Source organism: Pan paniscus, chromosome 11, assembly GCF_029289425.2.
Source record: "Pan paniscus chromosome 11, NHGRI_mPanPan1-v2.0_pri, whole genome shotgun sequence".
Lineage (NCBI taxonomy): Eukaryota > Metazoa > Chordata > Mammalia > Primates > Hominidae > Pan > Pan paniscus.
The window spans coordinates 121915347-121933539 of record NC_073260.2 but is presented as its reverse complement, the minus strand read 5'-3'; the positions used below and the strand labels follow the sequence as shown (position 1 = coordinate 121933539).

Below are 18193 nucleotides of genomic sequence, written 5' to 3'. Positions count from 1 at the left end.
GTAATTAAACGAGGCCTTAACATTTTTCCTCAAAAGGAGGAGGACAGAAATTATGCTTAAGGAAGGCCATGGTTACAGAAACCTCATTGCCTCAGTGGGTGACTCTACCCTAAAATAACACTTAAGCTGAATTTGCGTTTAGTCTTCTGTTCTTAACTTTTGATTAAGTGGCAAATTAAAGTCATTTGTGTGATCAAGGAGCTTGTATGGTGAGGCTGATGAGGTTTTTATTAGCGTAATTCATGGTCAGGCAGGGATTAGCTCAGTTTACCAAGAAATTAGTTGCAAGACAGTCTGGTATGCCTGGTATACCAGAGCATCTTGAGAACATTTCTCGTAGTTTCCAGGAACACGGGATGTTGTTTAGAGGGATAAAATATGGTTGTCCATCATTTTGAATTGTCAAATTCCAAACACCGACTGTTCTTCCCAAAGTTTCATGTATCTCTTTTTTGCATGAAGATTGCTATTTCAATTTTGACACATCAGCTGTACAACTTAGTTCAGCAGTGGTTTGTCTATTTTACCTGGTTTTAAAATAACCTTTTACATGGCTTGTCTGGACAAAACAGCTAGCCATGCTGGAACCTTGGCATTAACCAGGTTCTTGGTTTTTATAATTCAGGTACTGCAACTACTGTGACTTACAGTGAGACAAAAGATACGAACACAACAGAAATTTCACCAACTAGTGGACTAGTTCCTGGAGGTATTGAGTTCAGTACTGCAAACTGTTAATCTCAACTAACAGCCACACTCTTTGTATCTATAGCTTCAATAATTAATGCAGCCTTTAACTACTATTTCTGCCCCAATTGGTAACCTATATTTAAACACCAAAGACTTAAAACTTGCATATCTTTTCCTGACTGATCTTAAAGGTTTCTAGTAGAGAACTGTCAGTGAAATGGCTACTACAGCATGTGACTCAAATACTTCTAAGCCACAGTTGTTCCTGGTGTTCAATTGTAGTAGATACTGAACATCAATATTGGATGCAAAGGTTTTGGCTCCTTACCTGATGGGTAAATTTCTAAGTCTGAATACAGATCCTTCTAAACTGATTCCTTTTATTCCTCTGTAGGGATCAGTGTGACCACAGCAGTATCAGAGGTCAGTGTTCCCCCAAAAGGGACTTCTGCCGCATGGGCCATTCTTCCTCTCTGTAAGTAGATTTCCTACAAGTCTGGGTTCAAGAACTTCTTAGATACCAGATGAAGATTTTTTGTTCATCTGGAGCTAGCCCTTTCATGGCCCTTTATGCTGTCTAGCATTTATGACCCTGAATTACATTCGCTTTCTCCCCCACATAATACACTAAATTAAGGCCCATATCTTTCTCTTCAGTTGTACCTTTGGCACAGTAACTGGCATGATAAGTGTTCAACGGTTAATGCTTTCTACTTCCGCACTGTTAACCTAGCTTATCCCCTTTTATAATAAGTCTCTTTAACTAGTGTACTGTTCTGTTCCCCCTTTGAAATGTGTGTAATGCTTCATACAGAGGAGATGCACAAATGCTTAAATGCTAAGAGTTACAGGACTTGTTGAGGATAAATTAAAAGCAGTTAAGAATTTTCAAACCTATGGAAAAGGACCTCTAAAACTATTACGAGACACGCAAATTATAAGGACTTTGCTATAATAAGGACTTTGCTATAGACCCAAGCTTAGCTAACACACCAGGACCACCTGAATAGCTCTCCAGAACCTTCTGCAATTTTAATTTGGTGAGCCTAAGGTGGGACCGAGGACCCTGCCCTTGCCTGGATGGATGTGGCTAGTCCAGCTCCAGTGCATAGAGCTACCTCTGGGCTGAACTTGTTTCAAGCTCCTGGCCCATGTGTATTCCAACTTCTAGTTATCGTAGCTCCATAAAACATGGCATTTTTACTAATGTCAATTATTATGGATTCCTGAACGTTATTACCTTTCTTGTACGTTCCAATACTAGACTTAGCTACCCTCTGATTTTTTTCAGTGCTCTTAGTGATGGCAGCAGTAGGTGGCTACTTGATGTGGCGGAATTGGCAACACAAGAACATGAAAAGCATGAACTTTGACAATCCTGTGTACTTGAAAACCACTGAAGAGGACCTCTCCATAGACATTGGTAGACACAGTGCTTCTGTTGGACACACGTACCCAGCAGTAAGTCAGCTTTGTGTCTTTATACACCATGGCTTGAAGTGAGACTTTTCAGAAAGGAGACCTGGGTGAGAGAGAGAGAGCCGTTAGGATGATGGAGTTACCAAACACTTCATGTGCTACCTGGCTATTAGACAGCATAGCCTGTTAGAACATAAGTCAGTCAGTTGATCAGCATCTAACCCTCACCAACTGGCAAGTGGGTCAACTTAAGGTCACCACTATATTAAGATATTTTTGGTTATAGAAATGACATGTAAATACTAGCATGAACCAAGTAGCTCATTACTGAACTATTAAATCCATTGCCTACTGGATATTTGAAAGTAAATTAGCATATCATATATAGGGGAGTTGGCTTAAAGTCAGTGTATTGAGTAAAATTCACTTAGCCAAAATTATGATACGCTTTGCTTTAAAAAGTATCCCACCACCCTTAGTATAGCTAGCTTTTCTTCCAGCGATAGTCACTCACTTGTTCTTCAGATGAAACCCAAGTGAAGTATTTGGCCTTCACGTAGGAAACAGGCTGAACAAAACAAGTATTGATCACTCCCCTCTCAAACTCCGGTGAAACATGGAACGGTGGTCAATTCTTGACACACACATGGCTTTTCACATTTTTCCCCAAGACTTATGATTATTAAGTAGAAAAGACAGAATTAGTCACACTATCTTATCTCACTACCAAGCAGGTATAGTTGAATTCAAGTTAAACGCATGCATGAATGATACAACTCAGTACTCTTTTGTATCTGACTGACTTTTCTTCTAAGCACTCTGAGTGTTTGAATGACCAACTCAAAAGCAAGGTCCATTTTAAAGACTAGAGTTGCCATCAGTGAGTGATCACCAAGCTCATTCTATACTTCTTCTTTTCCACAGATATCAGTTGTAAGCACAGATGATGATCTAGCTTGACTTCTGTGACAAGTGTTGACCTTTGAGGTCTAAACAAATAATACCCCCGTCGGAATGGTAACCGAGCCAGCAGCTGAAGTCTCTTTTTCTTCCTCTCGGCTGGAAGAACATCAAGATACCTTTGCGTGGATCAAGCTTGTGTACTTGACCGTTTTTATATTACTTTTGTAAATATTCTTGTCCACATTCTACTTCAGCTTTGGATGTGGTTACCGAGTATCTGTAACCCTTGAATTTCTAGACAGTATTGCCACCTCTGGCCAAATATGCACTTTCCCTAGAAAGCCATATTCCAGCAGTGAAACTTGTGCTATAGTGTATACCACCTGTACATACATTGTATAGGCCATCTGTAAATATCCCAGAGAACAATCACTATTCTTAAGCACTTTGAAAATATTTCTATGTAAATTATTGTAAACTTTTTCAATGGTTGGGACAATGGCAATAGGATAAAACGGGTTACTAAGATGAAATTGCCAAAAAAATTTATAAACTAATTTTGTACGTATGAATGAAATCTTTGACCTCAAGTGAGGTTTGCAAAGACTGAGTGTTCAAACTACTGTACATTTTTTTTCAAGTGCTAAAAAATTAAACCAAGCAGCTTAACCATGGTTTGTGCCTGTTCCTCTAGGATGAACTCCTATCCTTAGTACCAAGTGTTCTAACTAAATGTGTGAGCTGTAGTTCTTGATGTTGTATAACTAAGCCTGTAATTGGATTAGGCTGGTTTCTCTTACACCCTAGTACAGTTAAAAAATGAAGTACTGTTTAACATTTGCTCCCGAAATATTTCTTACTGTGTAAAAGAAGCTAGCTTAGTCTGTACCTAGAATTCCTCTTGGTTAGAGGAGTGAGTTTCTTTTCCATTAACTTGTTTCCTGATCGAGAAACACGTGCTAAGATTTCAATGAATTCTGCTTCTTTATAGTTAAGTCTCTGTTTTCCATCTTCTGTCATTTATATAGGTCAAGGACAAGTGCCTTCTAAGGCATGGATAAGGGCTTTCTTCTTATAAAAGTCTAGACTGTCTTACTGTGAAGATGGCCAGGGAGGATAGCAAGCAATGGCATTCTTGAACAGTCTAAGGCAGGTTTCTCAGTGTGGTCCTGAGAACAGAAGCATCTGCATCACCTGGGAATGTATTAGAAATGCAAGTTCCCAGCCCCATCCCAGACCTACTGAATCAGAAAATCTGGGGGCGAGGGCTGAAACCTGCTTTCATAAGCCCTTCAGGCGCTACTGATGTAAACTAAAGCTTAAAAACCACCGTTTTACTGTGACTTCATGAAGAATATAATTGCAATATCACCTAAATTTTTATCCTGGCTGGGTTGGGGCAGATTCTTACTATGGACAATTTCTGGAACTTACAGTATGAAGAGCAGATGAGGAGTTTGAGACAAAGAAAAAATTGTACAGGGAGTTTAGTGAATTTTTCCATCAGGTTGGCCATTACTTTCTTTCTCTAAAGTCTCAGGATGTCTGGAAGCAAGGAAAGACAAAAGACCTGAAGCACCGGGTGCATGCTGTGTGTCACAAGTGAGGTGGAGAGTTGGCTGTGGAAGGTACAGCAATTCCTCTGGAATTAAATGACCGACCAACACAGTAGCAAGAGGATGAAGAGAAGATGTTTTGCGTTGCTACATGAATCAGTGGATGACTCATATTTCACCTGCATATGAAATATAAGGCAGTTAACATCTTGTTTGTGGCTTAAGCAAGGAAATTAATCCTACTAGATGAAGGGGAAGTTGGTTCTGCTGTCTTAAGGGATGCCCCCTTGTGATTTTGGTCAACTGAATGAAAAAGAAAAGATAGCCTTGGACCTTTTTTTCATGGGAGGTTTGGAGGTCAAGCATGTAGAAGGAAAAGGCTGTAGTCATGAATATAGAACTGTCTGCTCTCCACCTTTTCCTCACTCTACATTTAGTCATCACACTGAACAGGATGTGGCCTGCTGACAGCGAGTAGCTGAAGTGCCTGTTTAGTAAGTAGGTTAGCATTCATCATGAACTCTGAAAGCCATTTCAGAGTCTGGCTGCTGCTCTGACCCTGCTGTGGTACAAAAAACATGGATTTTTTTTTTTTTAAACTGGAGTAATACCAAATTCCCTTTAGAAGCTTGAAGTTTGATACTATTGCTTTCCCCATTATAAGGATTATACAGTATTAATTAATTATAAGGCCCAAAGTTTGTTTTGGCAAATAAAGTATTATTCTCTATCATCATCTTTTGAATTCCTGTCCCTAGTATGTTCTTTCATGTTCTGGGTAAAATTTCCAACCCTCAAAGAGTCTAAAACATCTCATTTTTTTTACCACATCCTCCCCAGTAAGAAGCCAAGGTACAACTCATTGTACCTAAGAGGTACAAACTCATTTGTAGAAACAAAGTAACTAGATATTCCTATTGAAATAAGAATAGATATATTGGTGGGCCAGGCATGGTGGCTCACGCCTATAATCCCAGCACTTTGGAAGGCCAAGGCAGGAGGATCACTTGAGGCCAGGAGTTCGAGACCAGCCTGAGCAACATGGTGAGACCCTGTCTCTACAAAAAAAAAATTTATAAAAATAAAAGAAAAAAATAGTTATATGACTAAACTACTAGTCAATACAGCTTGCAGTAGTAGTGCATGAATGATAACAGGCCTCGGCTTTATCACCCAAAAAATAACTTGAGTTCTATGTGAAATGTGTTAGGATAAGTTTGCTGTGTCTCTAGAGTTCAATGTAGAAGATAATTAAGAGGTAAAATATGAAGCTTATCATACACTAAAGGAGAATATTTGGAGTTAGATGAGCCTGCCACACAAAGTGAAAGTGGACCCTCCAGAAATTTTAGGAATTGCCACAAAGATTGATGATAGATGAATAAACAGATTTGTGGCCTCTGGTAAAGAAATCCGGCCAAGTTCCTCTGTCCAAATTTTTCAGTGCCCTTTGCAAGCTAATCTATTTGGCAAAAAAATAGTCCCAGTTGTTCAACTAGCTCCCTTAAAACATTCTAGTAGGTGTTTTAAAGCCTAGGTATCGCTGCCTCTTTAGTTCTTGATGAATGCAAGGCAAAAAAAAAAAAAAAAAAAAAATTGAGGCTTGCACTTTGGCATTTGCTTCTGTTCCTTGTATCTGTGGAAGTCAAATAGCCCTTCTCAAAAATGAGAAGCCAAGCTTTAAATAGCAAACTATAGGGTATTTAAAGACTAACTCTTCAGTTAAGAACACTGTAGAAATGGTAGACCAACTTAAAGTCTACCTTTTAACAATCTTTACCCCAAACCTAAAGATTCTAGGGGTCACTTATCTCTATTACGTAATCTAACTGGAATAATTTCCTAGAATTCTTACTAGTGAAATCTTAGCCAAGTAAAACAATTTATTATTTTGAATCCAAATGAAAGCTATACTGTTTGCTTTCAATGGTGGCAAAAACTTGCAAAAAGCAGATACACTTTTGCTAATTTAAGTTGAAGTACAATGAATACAACCTGCTAATCTTGATCCCCAAATCTGAGCCCTTCAGTTTCATAATTGTTTTATCCTGAATGTAGTTGTGACATAGACATTTCTCAAAAGGGTCTGATACATCAAACTCCTAACAAGTAGGAGTAGCAACTAGCAAAAGAGTAGAAAGAAGCTTCCCTTATTGTGGGTGATGAGGCGGTGCCTAAAAACCACATATATATATAATCCCCTGGGTATTCCATATTCTGCAAGCCCTGTTAGTGGGGAGATGGTAGTGGCAATAGCAGTGATAGTTGCGTCAGTGCTAACTGCTGCTGCTGCCCGTTCTGTTGGCGGCTGCTGGCCAAGTGTGCACACTTAGCCCTGGTTGAGGTGCATTGTCTGCTGTCGTCTGTTAAGCATCTAACCAGAGTGGGAGGGCACGTCAAGCGATTTCACTCTCTTAAATAAAAGGTTTTTAGGTATTTTTGGTATTATATAAGTCTCTAAGGCCAGAAGGGGCTTATAATGACTTCTCTTCTAGAATTGTAATATTAAAAAACTACTCGAGTAAATATCCTAACAAGTATGATTTTTCTTGGGAAAACTAAAAATTGTACATCCATGCTTCAGCCATATCATGGGCCTAAACTATGAGAGTTCAGAAATATATAAAAGTACAAAAATCTTCAAAGGTACTTATTTCCAAATATGGAGGGAATGAATCTGAAGAGGGAACAATGGCGTTTTTCGAACTTATTTCTCTCTAATCCAGCCTGGAGGATTTTTAGCCAAAACAGTTGCATGTGAAGGATTATCAGCCATCTTTGCATATCCCTTTCACATCTACCTTCACACACGAAAGCTGAATGCATTTTACCAGTGAGGCTCTAGATATGAAACTTAGGGATCCATAGATAAATAAGCTACTAACAAACTGATAACGGTGGTGTTCCATCTCTCTATCATGTCTCCTGAGTCCGTTTCACGTTTTTAAGCCTGGCTAATGAGAAAAAGAACAAAGTAGGAGCATGACCCAGTGTTCTCCTGTAAATGTCACTGTAAAAATCTCAATGTAAAAACACTGAGACAGGAGTGAGACCAGCTGCGGGTGGGGAGTTTCTGCTCTGCAGGTTACCTCCTGGCATATCAAAAATGGCTTTTTTCTTCACTGCGCTCAAGGAAAAAGTCAGATGGGTGGCAGGGTGGTTCTGTTCAGAAGCAGCAGGCAATGCAGTTAACAGCATAGACTTCCGTGTCTTGTGTGTGGTACCTTGGGCAAGTTACCAACTCCCTCTGTAAAGTAGAGACGATGGGGACTGTCTCACTGTGACAAGGTAAGATTTAAGTGAGATGCACACAGAAAGCTCAGCACAGTGTCTGGCATCTAATATGTGCAGGGCAGATGTCACTACTGAATATCACATCAATGCTAGGGCTGTATTTACTCTCGCACACAGGCACCGGTAAGTGACTCTACTGGTGAAAGTCACAGGTACCTTTATCTATGATGAATGTAATGTGTTAGATGGTGACGGAAGTGTTCTCCACTACACCTGTCTGAAGAGATCTAAGTCTGATATTTAAGGAGTGACAGCATCTTGCATAGTTAAGAAGGCTTAAAAGACTGCATGGTTTAAACCCTGGAAACATAAATGGAATGTTTCTGCCTCAGTTCTTTTGACTACCTCCTAGGACATGGAAACAAATATTTGGGAGCCTGCGTAGTCTTTAGATGGCTGCCAAAGCACTTAAAATCTCCTTTAAATTCTTACCATATGCTTACTTTTGTACTAAGTAAGTGCTCCCAAGTCTTTTACTTGCTCTTCACAGCAACCCTAATAGGTATCTCCATTTTACATACGTAAAAACTGAGGCTACAAACAATCTATGATTCCAAATCCTATGTGCTTACTGCCGTCTTCTCTTAGAAGGGGATGCAGTACTGTACAAAGATTGAGCTGGATATTGCATTGCATGTTTGCTGAGTCCCCTTCACTGCTGATGTTAGGATCCTTCAACAGTTTCTCAGATGCCAGCTATGGCTGGCATCCAGTATGGTGGTGTAATGGAAGTGTACCACTACCCCTACTACATCAGGTCAGCACAGATTAACTCAGTTACGTGTTATACCTTCAAGATGCTAGACATTCCAGAATTATTCTCCTTGGCCATCCAAGTGAAGTAGAAGTAGATTGTTGGATTGCAGAGAAGATGATAAAGATTCCCTAAAGGAATTTATAAGCAGGCAACTTCATTCCTATGTATAAGATATTGGGAGAAAACAAACTGTACCACAACAAATCTTAAGTTTCAAGGCTCTCCTATAGGGAGAAACATGGCCAAAAAGACAGGAAGAACTGTGGCTTGTAACTCAATGATGCTATAACGCCAGGACTGGATCTTAAGTATTCTGGAATATACCAGATTGGTAGAACTACCAGACTTGGGTATTTCTCAGTTAACACACATGCAAGGAGGAAGAGAGTTTTTTGAACAAAATGACTGGCTTTGACAAAACTATCTTGCTCTTTTTAAATGTCACTTGATACTAGAATGCGATTTAAAAGCATGTAATGCCTCAGGAGTCCGGCATATACAACCAAATTATCATGCTCAGGATCTTCAGAATTCTAAAGGCACATGTTAGAATGCAGAGTCCTGATGACCTGTCAATAAACTTTTTTTTGCTAATGAACTGTACATTTAAATAAAAGTTTATTTTTGGGATAATTGTTGTGAGCCTTTCCTTTTTCTAGAGACCTTTTATAAAAGCTTTTACTCAAATCTTTTTCCTCTTCTCAACTGAATCACTGAAGATGACTCAGTCACCCCTTTCTAGGAAACAAGTAGGGCCACCCAGGTCTGGACTCTTCAGGCTGAAAAACTGAGAGATGTTCCCTTTCTTGCCATATTTAGTACAGTTAGTGCCTCACCATGGACAGCCAGTATATTATCCTCTCAAATTTCCCCTCTCTACCCTTCCCATGAAAAAGACAGAAGTCAAAGCTACTGTTACTTAGTTAGGAATGTCAGCCTAGCACTTCCTTCTTGCAGGTGACTGAGAACAGGCGACACCTGGCTAAAGGGGGGCATATCCCAGGGCGGCAGGACAGGAAAGGACATTACAAGTAAAATCATTTTGATGCTGTCTCCTCATTAGTTCTTAGATGGTCTGTGTTGAAATTCGTTTATAAGGCTAAAACTTTTGTGAGTCGTAGATACATTCCACCTAAAACTTTTCTAAGCAACGGCCCCAGTTGTTTGAATTAGTTGGGCACTAAACCTTGAAATTGACTCAGAGGATCCAAAAGAGTAGGAGAAAAATAAGTAAATCGAAGGAAAGAGAAACAGTCAAAAAAATATTTTAAAGCTCAACAGTGAGTCTGTAATAAGTGAGATGTTGCATTTTGTTTGAGATGCTGATCTCACCAGCTTTGCAGTGAGGTGGATACAAGTTTGGATGTTTTTCCACTACTTAATCAGCTGTGGCCGCAAGTAAGTTGCTTACCATCCAAGCTTATGTTCTTTTCTGAAAATCACAACATCTACTTTCATAGTTCTCATAAAAGAGAGAGGCAACACCTGTAAAGTGCTTCATTCAAACAACAGCTCTTTCCCTCTCTAGCACCAAAAAAAAAAAAAAAAAAAAAAAAAAAAAAATCATGATTCATCTTTTTTAAAGTAAACATCCTTATGTCTATTCGGAGATCTGATTTTGATCTGTACTCTTGTATTAAAATTCCATTTGCAAGTATTCCTTGTTAAATCTCCCCTTGAAATGCTAGCATTTGGTGATCTTTTGTTACTCAAAAAAATTAAAATGATTAATCATCCTGCACCTATTAGGTTTGCAGAAAGCCTCGTGTGTGACCCTCTGCTGATTAAAGAACACGGATGATTGGTTTAAGTTCACCAATTATTCAGAAATGTATTTTTAATTAGTGGGGGTAAGAAGACAGACTATACCTCATACCACTCTAGAAGATATAGCACACTCTTTGGATTTATCAAGCTCATCAAATATGATTGGCCCACAATCTAGGAAATGTGAAATGCTAGATTTTAGGCATGAACATTTAATGTTATAGTGTTCAATTCAGAGGCATTTCTTGCCTACTGGTTTTGAGGGCAGAGAGTATATTTTATACCCTTAGTCATTGTTTATGTTTTCTTAAATTTACTCACTTACATGTGAGACTTGCTGATTTGTTCTTTAAAGATTTGTTCTTTAAAGTTTCAGGGAAATTTGCCTTTTGACCTGACCCCAAACAAGTAGCCCTGTGGTTTGCTAAGCAGGACTTCTAAATGCTGGAAGATAATTTTAAATAACTAGATAGCAACTGGCATTCCTCCTCAGACCTCAAGGGACTTAAAGTAACAGTTTCTAAAAGGTTCCAGAACAGTTTTATAATTGGCACATCCTAGATGAAACATCAGTTACGGGGAAGCACAAACATTTCTTAAACTTTTAACAAAATTGAGGAAGGATATATGGATCAGCCACATCAGAAGGTATCCCTCCTTATAGCCACACATAGACATCCCCTATATGTGCTGTCTTTACTTCATTCATTTGTTTAGTGCCTGCTATGTACCAGGTATTGTTCTGGATTCTGGGGAACCAGAGAGAACATGACAGGCCAGAGCCCCATCCTTCATGGTGCTCATTCTAGCTGGGAGTTAGGCACTAAACAGACATTTATATGTTAGGCAGTGATAAAATCTATAAAGATAAACAAAACAGAGTAAGGGACTAGAGAATAGCAGAATGTGCTATTTTAGATAAAGTGGTCAAGGAAACTCTCCAAAGAGAGGACTTAGCAGACAACCTGGTGGAAATGTGTTATGAGCCCACTGAGGCATAGTAAAGACTGAAGCCATGAATAATGAACAATGAATCCTGAGGCATGAGCATGCCTGATTCCTCTAAGAAGAAGCAAGGTGGCCTTGGTAGCAGGAGGTGGCAGAGGCAGAGTGGGAGGAGAGAAAGGAAGAGGACCAAGTGATGTCAATTTCAAGAGCTGTGGTTGGGACTCAATTTTTTTTTAAGTGACAGAACTTTTTTAGTGGGCTTGGGGCAATAGAATGACATCCAGTTTTAAAAGGCTCACACTGGCTGCTTGGTTTGGAATGGACGGCTGGGAGGCAACGGTGAAAACAGGGAGATAAATTAGAAGACTCTGGTAGTGGCCCTGGTAGATGGACACGATGTGAGCTAAGCCAGTGCGGATGAAAGAAAGCTCTACTCCAGATTCAGTCCATCACAGGGGTTGTGTGCACAGGCTATCTCCCCAGAGTAGGGGGAATTCAGCCTGTAGATGGTCCCTTAATCCAGGGGAATCTCACCAGTTCCTATCTCAGCTGTGCCCTCTGCCTGTGGGATATCTGTTTGGCTGCCTCCCTGATTGGGCAGGGATGATAGGCTCAACACCAGGAAGGCTGGAAAAAAACAAGCCTGCGTGGAAAGCAGGAGAAAAGCCATGCCTCTCCTCTCTAACCAAAAGAATTCAGGATTCAGAAGAAAAGAAGAGCCCAGAGCATGAATTCCAGCCCCCAAAAAGTTCAAAGGCTTCAACCATTCAAAGGAAGTTCTTTTCTACCTTCAGTGTAAAGGCCTTCCAAGGGACATATTTTGGCAGCATCATTTTAATATGGAGTTCCATACTAGCTCTTGAGTAATGGTCTCTGGAGGAATGTTTGTACGAATGGCATCATTTTTAAAAAATATGATGGCTTTAGGCAGGGTCCAGCATATCCTATCTATCCAACTGCTTTATATTTTCCCTGTTACCTGTCTGGTCTCTAAAAATATTGGAGAACTATCAAAACTACTTTCCCTAAGACATTTTAGAATCCTGGTATTTCTGAGTTAAAAGGAACCCAAAGGTCATTGAGTCTCTGATAGTTGTCTGATACAGGAGGCAACAGGCCCCATTGAGGAAGCAGAAAGTGGCCACCTAACATTACCAGGAAGGAGACCTCATTCAGCAATGTCTTAAGTCACCCACAGAGTAAGAACTGCTCTCATAGTAAGCCTGTAAATTCAACAATAACTTGTGACTCTTTAAGATAAAAAAACAAACAAACAAAAACAAAACAAAAAAAAAACAGGAATGGATGCTGTTTGGGAAAACAAAGCCTCCTAAAGCCAAAACTTTCAGGAAAGGATTCTTTTTATGTTAGGAAGTAAGGTGAGTCTCTGAAATGCATCCATGCATGTCACAGAAGCCAAATAGTAACAAACAGCTTATGAAACAGAAAGCAGCCTCTTCCCAGACATTAGCCCCAGTGCCTATTTCCATTCACAAAAGAAGGCCAACCTCCCATACGTCAGGATCCACTAACCTCCCGGGAGTACTATGCTGAGAACAGAGACTACGTGCCATTCTCCCTCTCTTCTCCCTCCCCTGCAGCAGGCACTGTGTTCCCAGTACTCGGTGAACTGTCTCTATTATGAGACAGATAATATTTCAATGGGCCTACTTAATATTTTTAGTTCACCAAAAGTGGCACACCAGTCTGTATGCAACTTCCAGTCTCTCAGAAATCCAGCAAAATGGGGGTGGAAAAAGATTATCTAAAACCAAAACCAACTGTAGCTTCTTTTGCCTTGGTAGGAGGGCTAGGAATGCCCTGGGAAGGGAAATTTCTCTATAGCTACAAGGGAAGGAAAATCTGGATCTGCCAAAGGAGGTCCTGAGCCAAGTTTGGAAAGTAGGCTACAGATGGCTGCATTGCTCTGTATTCTGCAGAGAGAAAAGTCAAGTCAGGGATGAGGAAGTAGCTGTGAAGCAGCAAGGTGGAAAAGAGGGCAGAGGCACATCGTGTGCTGTGGAAATTTGGAGCTCAAGGTGACAAACAAGAATATCCAATATGCAATTTTGGATGGCTTACATTTTTGGCACTGTAAGCCCTATCACCTCCCTGATCCTTCAGTAACGTCTGTGGCACACACTAACACGTTGTGGGAGTGGCTTTTGATGAAAATCATACATAGGAGCCCAGTCCTAGACCTGGGTTGATATGGGAACAGAACAGACAAGGAAGTTTCAGAACAATTTGTTGACTGAACGAATTAAGTCACTGAAGAGCTTAGAGTCAGAAAACATAAGCAACCCAGGGACTCTTAGAACTCTGGCTGGGACACTGGACTTTCTGCAGGATGTGGAATGGAAGTTCAACCCTGTATTATCTGGATATTCAAGGGCAGAATGACTCCAGATGATGTCACAAGCTATTAAATGTGTTAGATGGGATCAGGTGGCTTTTAAATACTATACACCCAGCATTTTGCTAGTCAGGATACAGAACTAAGTATAGCAATGGCTTGTAGGATCTTGGAATATCTTGAACTATGGAATCATCTTTCCAAAGTGTGAATATGACCATGTCACTCCCTATCTAAGATGACTTCTTGATGCCTACAGAATGAAGGCCAAGGTCCCTAGACTCAGGCTCAAGATCACCATGACCTGACCCTGGAGCCTGCTGCTCAGCCCCGCTATGCCCTGCAGTTCCCCAGCCCAACTCAGTAATGCCCAACTCTTTGCAACCGCTCCCCTTTCCCCTTCTCCTTTACTGCTGTTTCCTGTACAAGGCTGTGCCTTTGCTCCTCCTCTTCCCTCTGCCTGAAGTGCCCTTCTGGCCTTTACTTACCTGGCTCTTATTCTTCCAGGTCTGGGCTCAGATGTCTCTTCTTCCAGGAAGCCTTCTCTGTTGTCCCAGTTTGGGTCATGAGTCTCTTGTATATCCAGCATATAATTCTACAATAACATGTATAACATCAGGTTGAGATTATGTATATGTATATAAATTCTTGACTGAATGAAACACAAGCTTCTTTTATATAAGAATTTAGTCTTTGCAATCTTTGTGCCTTGAGTACACAGCACAAAGTTGAATGCTTTTTAAGTGCTCAAATACTGGATTGTAAAACCAAATTGATCCCATGATTGCAAACCATAGATTATTTTGTAAATAAGCATCCCAGTATTTAGGCCTCCAAGTAACCACTGTCTCTTGAAAGAAGTTTTCGTAAGAGGTTGTTTGCCTATCCCGGTGATTTCCTACTCAGCACACAAGTTACAGGTCCTATTGTGGATTTATATTCAGGGAGCACAAAGCTGATTTTTGCGTACATATTGTTATTTAAAAAAAAAACCCTTACATCTTTGAAGGTAGACTTAAGATTTTGAAACAGCAAAATCGTTGCACTTTCCATCAGAGAACATAGTAATTTGTCATGCTGGTTAATGCCCTTTTGAGACCCTCCATAGCTGTCCTAATGAGGAAGTCCTACAGACTGTATGTAGAGCTAATAACATTGATATGGTTTGGCTGTTTCTCCACCCAAATCTCATCTTGTAGCTCCCATAATTCCCATGTGTTGTGGGAGGGACCAGGTGGAAGATAATTGAATCATGAGGGTGGGTCTTTCCCATGCTGTTCTCCCGATTGTGAATAAGTCTCACGAGATCTGATAGTTTTAAAAACAGGAGTTTCCATGCACAATCTCTCTTTTTGCTTGCCACCATCTGTGTAAGATGTGACTTGCTCCTTCTTGCCTCCCGGCATAATTGTGAGGCCTCCCCAGCCATGTGGAGCTGTAAGTCAATTAAACCTCTTTTTCTTCCCAGTCTTGAGTGTGTATTTATCAGCAGCATGAAAACAGACTAATAGAGCAAATTGGTACCAGTAGAGTGAGATGCTGCTGAAAAAATACCAGAAAATGTGGAAGTGAATTTGGAGCTGGGTAGCAGGCAGAGTTTGGAACCATTTGGAGGGCTCAGAAGAAGATAGGAAAATGTGGGAGAGTTTGGAACTTCCTAGATACTTGCTGAATGGCTTTGACCAAAATGTTGATAGTGATACGGACAGTGAAATCCAGGTTGAGGTGGTCTCAGACAGAGATGAGGAACTTCTTGGGAACTAGAGGAAAGGTGACTCTTGCTATATTTCAGCAAATACACTGGTGGCATTTTGCCCTGCCCAAGAGATTTGTGGAACTTTGAACTTGTTTCTTGAGGAATCATTACTCTGATAGACACAAAAACAATTCCTCCTATCCCCCACCAAAGCAGCCCACAAAGATATCTCCATCTCCTGAGCTTTCAGAGAGTGTGCTGTCTGGCAAGAGAGATGATTTAGAGTATCTGGTAGAAAAAATTTCTAAGCAGCAAAGCATTCAAGAGGTGACTTGGGTGCTGTTAAAGGCATTCAGATTTAAAGGGGAAACAAAGCATAGAAGTTCCAAAAATTTGCTGCCTGACAATGCAACAGAAAGGAAAATTCCATTTTCTGAGGAGAAATTCAAGCTGCCTGCAGAAATTTGCCTAAGTAACAAGGAGCCAAATGTTAGTCATCAATCCAATGGGGTAAATGTTTCCAGGGCATGTCAGAGACCTTTGCAGCAGCCGCCCCCACCCCACCCCCTGCCGCTGCCATCACAGGCCCAGAGGCTTAGAGGGAGAAAATGATTTTGTGGCCCAGGCTCAGGGTCCCTCTGCTGTATGCAGTCTAGGAACTTGGTCCCCTGCAACCCAGCTGCTCCAACTATGACTAAAAGGAGTCAAGGTACACCTTGGGCTTTTGCTTCAGAGGATGGAAGCCCCAAGCCTTGGCAGCTTCTATGTGGTGTTGAGCCTGCACATGCACAGAAGTCAATAACTGGGGTTTGGAAACCTCCGGCTAAATTTTGAGCATGTACGGAAATGCCTGGATGTCCAGGCAGAAGTCTGCTGCAAGGGTGGGGCGCTCATGGAGAACCTCTGCTAGGGAAGTGCGGAAGGGAAATGTAGGGTCAGAGCCCCCACACAGAGTCCCTACTGGGGCACCACCTACTGGAGCTGTGAGAAGAGGGCCACCATCCTCCAGACCCTAGAATGGTAGATCTTCCAACAACTTGCACTCTGTGCCTGGAAAAGCCACAGACATGCAACACCAGCCCACGAAAGCAGTCAGGAATGGAGCTATACCCTGCAAAGCCACAGAGGCAGAGCTGCTCAAGGCTGTGGGAGCCTGCCTCTTGCATCAGCGTGACCTAGATGTGAAACACCGAGTTAAAGGAGATCATTTTGGAGCTTTAAGATTTGACTGCCCACTGGATTTTGGATTTGCATGGAGCCTGTAGCTCCTTGGTTTTGGTCAATTTCTCCCATTTGGGATGGCTGTATTTACCTAATGCCTGTACCCCCATTGTATGTAGGAAGTAACTAACTTGCTTTTATTTTACAGACTCATAGGCAGAAGGGACTTGCTTTGTCTCAGATGAGACTTTGGACTATGGACTTTTGAGTTAATGATGAAATGACTTAAGACTTTGGGGGACTGTTGGGAAGGCATGATTGGTTTTGAAATGTGAAGACATGAAATTTGGGAGGGGCCAGGGGTGGAATGATATGCTTTGGCTCTGTGTCACCACCCAAATCTCATCTTGTAGCTCCCATAATTCCCACATGTTGTGGAAGGGACCTGGTGGGAGATAATTTAATCATGGGGATAGGTCTTTCTCATGCTGTTCTCATGATAGTGAATAAGTCTCACAAGATCTGATGGCTTCAAAAATGGGAGCACATGGTCTCTTTTTGCCTACTGCCATCCATGTAAGACAAGACTTGCTTCTCCTTACCTTCTGCTATGATTGTGAGGCCTCCCCAGCCACGTGGAACTGTAAGTCCATTAAACCTCCTTTTCTTCCCAGTCTCGGGTATGCCTTCAACAGCAGTGTGAAAATGGACTAATACAAGCATCACCTTCGAAAAAACACATAACCAGGAAAAGGAATTACATTGAAATGGTAACAGTCATCTAGGTTACTATACACTGGTGGGGTTATTTTTAAAGTTATCCTATAGCTTGATAATCACACCTGTTACTTAGTTTTTGTGTGTTTAGAATTGATTTGCCAACTAAGTACCTTAATTAAGCATTGCTTGATCCCACAGTCCTCATGGGTTCTTACCCGAGTTATCAGAGAGTTTAAAGTCAACATTTAAGCCTATGATTTATTAAGCATCTACTACAGGCACAAAAGTGTTCTGTGTACTCTGAAACAGGTTATTGAGATGAAGTCCCTCTTATGTATAACAGTTTAGTGGCAAAGCAAAGCTCAGTGGGTCCCAAATAAACATGCCAGACAGACAGCACACTCTCTGAAAGCTCAGAAGATAGAGATATCTTTGTGGGCTGCTTTGGTGGAGGACAGGAGGAATTATTTTTTGTGTCTATCAGAGTAATTGTTTTTCAAGAAGCAAACCCCACTTTAAAAGCCCAATGAAACCAAAAGATCCTCCCAGAAAACATTTAAACTCATAAAATTTTACATTTAATTTCAGGAATTCCTGTATCTCCTGGTGTCTATGTATATGGGGATTCTAAAAAGGTCTATATCAGAAGTTAGAAACCTCTGTTTTATATACATTTAAATAAATTCACATTATCTATGCCTGTTCTCTTTTTTTTCTAAAATCCCACACGTAAGTTCTCTGAGATACCATCAAAACAGAGTATTAATGGGTGGAAAAAATATCTTATTTAAAAGTAAAACGTAGACATTTCTTTTTGGAATTGTAACATTTGGAAACTTATTGACAAAATATTCAACTCCAGGAGTGTAATATTGGCTTACGCTATGAATATACCAAGTGTGTATATTTTGAATCTTGCAAACTAG

General features: G+C 40.6%; 1 protein-coding gene and 1 long non-coding RNA gene across 5 annotated transcripts in view; one reads left to right on the top strand and one right to left on the bottom strand.

Moving 5' to 3' along the window:
• Positions 1-3686, top strand: part of VLDLR (very low density lipoprotein receptor) — a 33253-nt gene extending 29567 nt beyond the window's left edge. For 2 of the 4 annotated variants that reach the window (XM_003823352.5, XM_008976990.5), the window contains 4 exons: positions 626-709; positions 1085-1165; positions 1982-2151; positions 3034-3686. In XM_003823352.5, coding sequence (XP_003823400.4) covers positions 626-709; positions 1085-1165; positions 1982-2151; positions 3034-3069 — 371 coding nt within the window. In that variant the 3' untranslated portion in view covers positions 3070-3686. The remainder of the gene's footprint in view (positions 1-625; positions 710-1084; positions 1166-1981; positions 2152-3033) is intronic. The other 2 variants (XM_024930130.3, XM_003823353.4) reach the window with 1 other exon arrangement.
• LOC117981620 (uncharacterized) lies at positions 2130-17955 on the bottom strand. Its single transcript, XR_004673191.2, has 3 exons — positions 17150-17955; positions 14179-14285; positions 2130-2212 (listed from the first exon to the last, which is right to left on the bottom strand). It is a non-coding gene; the product is annotated as an uncharacterized LOC117981620 (long non-coding RNA).
• Positions 17956-18193: the final 238 nt, after the last annotated feature.